We start from the raw sequence: 10,008 nt of genomic DNA on the forward strand, positions 1-10,008 counted from the left end.
TCAGGACTTTTCTGGGAGAAAATGATCGGCATTTATTATGCATGAAATTACTTAACTTCATTCACTTCTCACAACACAAATAAGGAATCATCAGGATAAGGCTCAATTTATAGGTGATAAACTATAGTTTAAAGTGACTAAATAGTTTTCTCAAGGTCACACATTAATAAGTATTGGAGCTGGGATTCAGTAATTGGTGAAGTCTGGTGTTCAAATCTATGCTTTGTGCTCTGAGCAAATGCCCTCTAGGGAAAACATGACCTGCTTTCTTTAGACACTAGTAAACTAGCAATGATTGTTCTACACAACTTCTTGATTCAGATCAGTGGGGAAAAACCTAAAGATTTTGTTTGCTTAGGAATAAAATTGTAAAACATATTTCTTTGTAAAAATGAACAATTTTCCTACTTATTTCAAACATACATGAATATATATATATATATATATATATATATATATAATATTTTTAAGTTCTCTGATAATATTCCTGTACCCTATGATTAAAAAAATCATGAGGTGGATTCAAAACTTAGATTTAAATGCTAGTATGAATTTTAGTACTAGTTTTGGGTAGAAACTGGCTGCTTACTTTCTCTTACGTGCATTTTCCAAGATCTAATATTCTCCCTGAAATATAGAAGTAATAAAACCTAATTCAGAGGATGGCAAAGATGGTTAATTATATAAATATGGAAAGTCTGTTCAATGTAGTGTTTCACATATGGTTAAGTACTCATTATATAGTAAATTTTGTCATTATTCCTTTATTGTTAATAAATAACATTTTAAACCCATAACCTGGAGTACATAGGCAACGATTTTTTTGCAGAGGAATCAAAATATGATTCATTCATTACTTTAATTCTTAAAGGTTTACTGATATTTTGATTTTCCATGCTTTTCTGTGTTTTCTTAGCTACAGTAATAATCTGATACAGTAATTAGCTGATAGTTATTCAGACAATGCCTCATATTGCAAATAATGTCTCATAAATCTATCTTAAACATCCTGGGACAGAAATACAGTTATTATCTTAATTTTAATCAATAGAAGAACTGAGATTCTGAGATTCAAAAAAACCTCCTCAAAGTTCAATAAACAGTATAAGAAGTAGACACGGTGTATGATCCTAGGATTTTTACTCTATGGGGTAGAATAACTCATTTTTGGTGTTCATCTCGGTACATATGTTCATTTTGTTACGTTCTATTTCGTCCTTACTATAGTATATTGGGTCCTCCAACCACAAAATCACATTTTCAACTAAATATCTGATAATATATTTTTAATGCTAAACTGACTCCTTTTTTCAACTATGCAGTACAACTTGAAACGAAAAAAGTGTAACATAAGTACTAAAAGTATAAATTTTCAAGCCAAATTTCTTGAATTCTGGTTGTAGCTCGTCATCCCAATGTGACCATACCCTTTATTAACTGTTCTGTTACTCCATTGCCCCTCTAACAATCGAGAAGGTGGTAATGGTAACTTTATCAAAGTATTATGAGGGTTAAAGATAACATGTAGTAAGAGCTTTGATAAATGCTTGACACAAATCCCATGAATATGTTACTGATACAATGTTTGTGGCTTAACTGAAGGAGATTTTCCCTTTTTAATATTAGGGAAAAAGTATTAGCCTGAAAGTCAAAGTCTGCTCTTACTGTTTACTATCACAGTGTACTGCATTGCCGATCTCTAATGCATGTATTTCCTATATGATTATCAGAAGCTATGGAAAAGAACAAGAGAACTCCCACCAAAACCCTAAATAAAGGGGTAAAAATGGGAGAAATAATACCTAAATTTAACTTTGTAGACTTGAGCTTTGATTATTAAGATACTAAAGGGGCTACAACATCTACAATGTAAACGGACATTCAGATGTTCAATTAAAATATTTGTAAACATTGTTAGTAAAATATCAGTGTATCGTTTTGACTGAAAAGAAAGGTAATAATTGTACCCCACTGCATGAAATGAACTTTTCTTCTTTCTACAGCAAACTGGTACGTATGAGGTAACTGCTTTACATATTTGAAAAATGTATGAACTTAGTTACTAATTGCACTACTTATAAGTTATAAAAATTAGCTACAGCTCTCTGGAGATTTTTTCTTTTATAAACTAGCACTCCTAATACTCTCTTTTATAAACCTATTGTAAGTTTGAAAATTCAGGCACAGCACTATAGCTTGTGTTTAGACAGTAATTAAGGGTGACTGCTGTATCAACCGGACACAGTGGTACATGCCTGAATTCCCAGGTACTCCAGAGGCTCTGGCAAAAATCTGAAGTTTGAGGTCAATCTTTGTAACTTAGCAAGGCTCAGTGTCAGAAAAGGGGAGCGATGCAGTTATAGCTCAATGGTTGCAGTGCTTACCTGTCTTGTTCAAAGTCCTGAGTTTAATACACAATGAAAAACAAACAAAACATCCAACCAACCAAACAAACAAAAAACCCATTGTCCTCAGTTTTGTATGGTGATTACTGTTATCTTTGTTTCTCCTGAAGTTCTGTGATAATGGATGGATTAATTCCTATGGGGAATTTTAATATGTTAGTAACTTGCCATATTAGTGGATGAAATTAAATTTAGAAGTTCTTGGATATCCGCAATTCTTTTTAAAAATTATCAGACTATATGTATTCAAATGATTTTAAAAGATAGAAAAAAAGTAATATTATTCATATTTCCAGTTTTTAGGGTTTCTCAACATTTTCTGCCTTAGTATGCTTAATGGCAGGGGAGACCACAAGTACGTGGGACATAGTAAGGAGACTTGCAGCAAGTGATTGAAATAATTTTGGGGGAGTATCTTAATTCTACTAAGAAATTTTGTGAGAACGTTAACCTTTATTTGCTTTTCTGCTATTTCTTTCACAATTACATCACATGTAGGTATACAGATAGAAGATATTTCCAATCCATGATCATTGTTTTGTTTTTAAATCTAGTTTGGTTAAAATCCAGTTTCACCACAGTTTTTAATAATTTGAAGTCGATATATAAATATCAATGTCAAAGCTTTATAAATTGGAAAATAGAAAACTTTCTATCATTGCCAGTCTGAAGCTTAGATAATACACTAAGATGTAACTAGGAACCTACTTCTTTTTGCAAAAGCTATTCTAAAATGGTGTTCAAAAAATAAAATGTAAATTTTAATTGAGGAGCTTTAAAGTAGATATAATTATGTTTTCTAAGAATATGCAAGTGCCATAGCATTATTCTGTATAGAATGCTTTATCTTACAGTTGTTTTTCTAATTTAAATTATTTTAAGATAAGTCGTGCTTAATTTCGTACCTCAAAATATTATTTGGGTTGAAGTGAAGGCAGGTGAATAATACTATTGAAAGGGCACTGTGCAATTGCACCTCTTAGCTGGAGAGAAGACTGTTTGCATGTTTCAACCAGATTCCAGACTGGAACAAATGTGAAAATCAACACGAGCTCATCTCTGTGGAAACTGGCAAAGCAGCAGATGCTGCTACTGGAAATAGCTGGGACTTCTGAGTCTTTAGATGAAAAACATTTTGTGGAAAAAAATTCATTCCATGCATTGATTCACAAATTAAAAAGAGTATGTATTATTGTTAAATGTGCTGTATTCCAGCAGCAGTGTATCTATTTGAATGAAGCAATGCAGTCTAGCCTCTTTATTTTTGACATTTTTCTTTTCCTAACTTTGCCTTACACCACTCTAAGTTTCTCTCTTTGACGAAATTGAATGTTCATTCAGATAACAGATTTAAAATGTTTTTAGTAAAAATAGCAAAAGGAGTTGTTATATGACAAGTCCATCATTAAATTTTCAAAATACCTTTAGCTCAGTTATCATTCATTGTTTCCTTTAGCCAGAGATGGTACGTGGATCATCTACCTGAGTATGTTGTGCTAAAAACAATATAACTGAAAGCTACACACACACACACACACACACACACACAAAGACTAAATGCCATGACACAGCAAATACCATATATAATCACATCTGCACAGAAGTTTTTTTTTTTAAAGAATAAAAATGATGATACAGAATTTCAAAGCAAGATAATAGGCGATTAACAATGGGTAATATATTGCATGTTGCTATCTTCAAAGTAGCTGCTCATATTACAGGATATGAACATGAAAACTTGACCAAACAGTGTAAGCACAAACCATTCTTTTCAATGAACTAATAGAGATTAGTAATATAATTATTATAAATATATATATAAATATAATTTTTCTGTCTTTTTTTTCCTTTTCCTTATCCCAGTTATTCTTTCTTTTTGAGCAGTTTCTCCCCCTTCTCTTTCACAAAAGCTATTGTACATTTTTGATCTGTTTTACTTTGTCAGTGTTTTATACTAGTAAGTCAATGTAATGTCTACATATAAGAGTGACTTGTATCCATTTGCCTCTAAAAGCCTAGAGTTTTTCCTTCTTTTTAGACTCTTTATCTAAGCATTATCCAATAAAGGGTGAAGCAGTGCCATTGATACAGACTAATGGTAGGAGAAGGATCAGTGTTCTCCTGTAATGAAGGCTGTGATTATCAATGTTCCCTCAAAAAGACAAAACAGACAAACCAAAAAGATAGATTGTGATGATCTCATGAAATTGTATTTCAGTATTTACTAAATTGTTAGAAGCAATGGAGCAGAGTTCATACACTGAATTTACTCAGTTCTCAATATTTTTTTATATCCATCAAAAACAACTACCATACATTTTAAAATGCAGAAATATGTGACTGTGGACCATTGTGTCAGGCAATTTTGCTTATACATTTTTTATGAAATAAGTTTTATTCCATAAATTTGTAATGGAATAAGACTCTTTAAAACAGCATTGTAAGGGCAATACCACCACTTAATGGGAAAGCATATTTCTGATTTTTTCTTAAACTGAAATTATGTACAGAATTTATGCATTTATAGAGTGGTTGCTCTTAGACACAAGTTTAAGGATATTTCAATGTTATTTGTTTTATTATTTCATATTTTAATGGATAGGAACAAGATTCATTTGTCCTCTAGTTTCTTCTATCAGGCTTTTTTTAAAAAAAAATTTATTTTGACAGTAGTAAAAATGCAACAGCACAAGACAGAACAAAGCCAATCGAGACAATGCAGTGAAATAGGTACAAGATTTGACAGTAGGATATTGGGATAGTAGTAATAGGTGCTGTGGTATATCTCTTTAACTTCACAATAGTTGTCTAGTCAATTAGGTATAGCCAAATCACACCAAAAATAGAACATTATAAAACCAATTGAGAATAGTGAATAGAGCAAAAGAAACGTGACAAAACAAAACAGTGAAAATAACCTTCGCCTTCAAACAGAAGATAGAAGGAAATCCCCCATATTGGCTATACTGCATATGGTCATCCTCCCAAGAGATGCTGAGACATCTATCCCCAGTAGCTATGGGGATGGGGGTGAGGGGAGCTGGGGGAAGGGTGCTTGATGTTCAGCCTGCGTGGCAGTAGGTTCACAGGTAATGGTTCTCCTCCAGACCCACGCTGCAGGCATTTACCAAGAGGGAGGGTATATAAGCTACCTGAGTCCCACCAAGGCCAGATCTCAGGAGTTCTGGTTCTCCTGCTGGCCCTCGCCACAGGCGCTTACGAAGAGGCAAGTGAATAAGCTGCCTCAGGAATGTTTTTTTAAAAACTTAAGAAATAGATGTTTAATCATTTCTGATGAAGAGGTGATTGTAATTACTTCTTTTGCAATATTTAGTCAGAGGTTAGGAAGCTGAAAATGCACAGTGGTGCTGGGTGTGTGCTCATAAAATTTACAAGCAACTTTGTAACTAGTTTATCTTTCTACATATGTCAGTGCTTCAATGACTATTCCTGAGTGAATACTTATTAGGAACATTGATAGTTGGTCACAGAATTATTTGAACTATGCAGAGTGATAATTTGGAAATGGACTTTTAAAGGTTATAGTTATCATGCAAACTAAAATACTCCTATACACAAAAAGAAATTAGAATGATATCAGCACCTTTTATCTAGAAAATCTGCACCCAAGAAAAATACAGTGATTTAATCCCTCTGAGCACTGAATTCCTTTAAAATGGACAAAATAGTGTCTTTTTTAAAAACACTATATCAATGATGAGAATAAAATAGAGAGTATGTACCGAGTTTACTCCTGCCCACATGATAGGCTTTTATTTTCTATATTCTTTTATCTTTAAAGATGAAATGTAATGATAACCAATTGTTGTATAATATAGAACTGATAATATTCATTAAGCCAGATTTTAGAGAGATTTAATAAAGCAAAAACTTATGATCAAGTTAACTTTTTAGAAAAACTTTATGTGGTTTTTAAGTTATATGTATTATTCTTACTGTAAATATTGTATTTGCTATTATTATTCAGGGAAGTAACATAGAATATTTCTTTATTCAGAGTATTCTCACTTTAAAATGATAGAAATCACTGATGTGCTGGAACAACTGAAATGAATGAAGGGAGAAACTGTATTTACCTGTGTAAATTGAGCTTAATTATTGAAAGGATGAGTCTTATTGCATCTATCATTTTATATTTAATAGTTTGTGATATAAGTCTGACATTAAGGGAAAAGAAGGTGTGAATTTTATTATATTACAGAAATGTATGTCTTCTGATTATTATAAGACTTAAATTTAATTCATAGTGTTAATTTATCTATGTTCAGTGGTTCCAAAAGTGAGTATTCAGAGAGTAATTGATTTGATAATAACAGTTTAATTAAGTAAATTTTGAAGATAATAATCTAAGTGATTTCAAAGAGAATAAAATTTTGTGAATCAGATCACCATGATGTAGATATAGCAAATTTCAAACTTGATATCCTGGATCTAGTTCCAAAATGCTAGAGCATGTCAATTGGCCGAAATTACTGATTTTAGCATTATAGATTATTAAAAATTGAGCCAAAGCTTGTGGCCTTAGTGGTCCACAAGAACAGAGTGACCATGGTAACTTTTCATTAACTAGTGTAGAAATATATTTACCTTTTATAAATTTAGGAGAATTATTTTTGGTCCTTTGGTCTTTTGTTGTATATTTTTTCTGTGTGAAAAGAAGAAAGTGATTTGTAATTTATTAAGAACTATGTGTAGATGTTACATGGTACTCTTCACTTTTCTGTATGTGTTTTTTTATCCATTTTCACCAAATGACACAGGCATTGTTTTATGTGCTCTAATTAGAGGAAAATGATTCTCAAATATCTTACATTTACAGAATAGGAAAGAGTGGATTTGGTACATTTTATTTCATATATCATATTGCTTCTTGAAAGATATTATTTTTCCATATAGCTCCATATATATATATATATATATATATATATATATATATATATATATAATGAGTTCTTTTGGTTTATGTCTACAAAACTGTTAATTTTTATGTTATGATATATTACCCTTATAGCATGGTCAGTGTGTCAGTGTGAGTATTTTGTTTATCACTGGAACAAAAGTATATGTAGCAAAGTTAACATATAGTAAAATTTTTATCATTTAGTCTACTTAGATAAATAAGTGAGCAAAATGAGTTATTAATCTCCCTTTACATGTGTTTGAAATATGCATAATTCATCAAAGTTTTGGTTTTATTTATTTATTTTTTCTGCTTATAGGAATGACCTGTCAAGCTCGAACATCATACACTGAGGATGAAGTTCTTTGGGGTCATCGCTTTTTTCCTGTAATTTCTTTAGAAGAAGGATTCTTTAAAGTTGATTACTCTCAATTCCATGCAACATTTGAAGTTCCTACCCCGCCTTACAGTGTGAAAGAGCAGGAAGAAATGCTTCTCATGTCATCCCCTTTAATAGCGCCAGCCATAACTAACAGCAAAGAAAGGCACAATTCTGTGGAGTGCTTAGATGGACTAGATGACATTACTACAAAACTTCCGTCAAAGCTGCAGAAAATCACTGGAAGAGAAGACTTTCCCAAAAAACTCTTGAGGATGAGTTCTACAACTTCAGAAAAAGCCTACAGCTTGGGAGACTTACCCATGAAACTTCAAAGAATAAGTTCAGTTCCTGGAAACTCAGAAGAAAAACTGGTATCTAAAACCACCAAGATATTATCTGATCCCATGAGTCAGTCTGTGGCTGATTTGCCACCAAAGCTTCAAAAGATGGCTGGAGGAGCAGCCAGAATGGAAGGAAATCTTCCAGCCAAATTAAGAAAAATGAACTCAGATCGCTTCACTTAACAAGACACCCCCTTAGGCATTATTTAATGTTTTGTTTTAGATATAGTCCAATATTTGGCGATGAGATAATCCTCCCTAAGAAATTTGAAAGATTCATTTCCCCCCAGTTCATTAAGCATATTTGAGAACTCTCCTTTCCCAAGTTTTGCAACTGTGCACAAAACAAAAGTTAAGAAGGGAGGACATCACGAGGAAGTTATTAATGGGCATGTATTATCACATCAAGCATGCAATAATCTGAAAATTTTGCATTTAGTTTTATGGCATGATTTATATATGACATGTTTATAATGTACATTCTGAAAAAAAAATATATATATAAATATATATTTAAAGGAGAGGTACTCTCCCCATCATTTCTAAAATATGTATTAAGCCAAACATGAGTGGATAGCTTTCAGGGTGATAAAACTATACATATACATACACACATGCAGACATTTATATATACATACACATATATATCTGATACAATTGTGATGTTTTGTTCAAAACTGTAGTTTTTGTGCATGTTTACTTTATTAGACTAGAAAGGCTACTGGCATTAATGATCAATACCAAATATTTTAGCCTTAAATTATTTGTCATTTTAAAATCTAATTTAATGTACTTTTTTTTTTTTTTTTTGCTGTTTTTAAGGTCACAGATTTTCAATTGTACTTTATGATGAGAAAGTCATGCAAGTTTGTGCTATTTATGGCCTTCCAAAAGTATAATGATACATTTAACTTGTTAAATTTTGAGGACTCCAATTATGCTATATCATTTAAGTTTCTCAGTTTGTTCAAAATTGCTAGTGCTGGGGGGAATTAAATGTTGATTGATTTGAGAATTTGTCCATTCCTGGACTAATTAAAAATCTGTAAATCTGTTTTGTAATAACCTAATACAAATATCAGCTCTGAATAAATAATTATTCTAAGTCAGTAGTCAGGTTATATTTGAATATATCAGAGTTTGTGAAACTGCATAGTTAATGGTCTTTATTTCAAATTGAATCAATTAGAAACATATTTACTCTTCTTCTGGTACTTTCGTTCATTTAAAAGACCCCAAAAATATATCTTTAAGAAGACATGATGTTAAAATGAAGCAAATGATAAATACTTACACTTAAAATATGTATGTCTATTTGAGTGTATTTCTTATGCTGTTCTCTTGTTCATGGCATTTGTTGTAAGCAGATAGACTTTTATTTCACCTGGGAACCCCAGCCCAGGCACGTCATTCACAGTTAAGGAAGACTGTTCCAACAGGCCTGAGAGATTACAATGAAATGATTTGAAAATATCTTATAAAACTTTTGCAAACACTTATTTTATTGGTGTTTGGATCTACCGTTTATTCAAATAATTTTAGCAGTACTATTTTTTTAAGCCCACTGTCTAATAATATTCATGATTCATTATTGGAAATCAAAACTATTGGTCAGTAGAAAAAGATTTGGAATGTAGAGACTTTTATGAAGGTGTAGAAGGGCTTCTTATAAATATACTACAACTTTTCCTATAAAACTTCTTTGGGCATTGCAATGTAAATCTGTCCAGAATCAATCCAGTTTTCATTAATATATAAATAACTAATAACTGGTTTTTAGTCCCATCATTTCCTACTCTCAGCAACCTAGTGATAATTTTATTATTGGCAAATTATTACATCAACAATTCCATTATTAACTATAATAATATCTCTGGCTACCTCTGTATTAACCAAATTCTGTAGGTGCAAACATATACCAGGGAATCATTACTGGCAAAATGATCTACTGTGAGCATT

General features: G+C 31.7%; 1 protein-coding gene across 1 annotated transcript in view; it reads left to right on the forward strand.

Moving 5' to 3' along the window:
• The window catches only part of Kcnj3 (potassium inwardly rectifying channel subfamily J member 3), a gene marked incomplete at its 5' end in the record, with an annotated part of 119,459 nt that extends 110,887 nt beyond the window's left edge, over positions 1-8,572 (forward strand). Inside the window, 1 exon segment of the mRNA NM_001173044.1 lies at positions 7,646-8,572. Within this exon segment, the coding sequence (NP_001166515.1) occupies positions 7,646-8,232 (587 nt within the window). The 3' untranslated portion in view covers positions 8,233-8,572.
• Between the last annotated feature and the right edge of the window lie 1,436 nt (positions 8,573-10,008).

Source organism: Cavia porcellus, unplaced genomic scaffold (assembly GCF_034190915.1).
Source record: "Cavia porcellus strain 051 isolate PalLab524CR breed Dunkin Hartley unplaced genomic scaffold, mCavPor4.1 scaffold_12, whole genome shotgun sequence".
Classification (NCBI taxonomy): domain Eukaryota; kingdom Metazoa; phylum Chordata; class Mammalia; order Rodentia; family Caviidae; genus Cavia; species Cavia porcellus.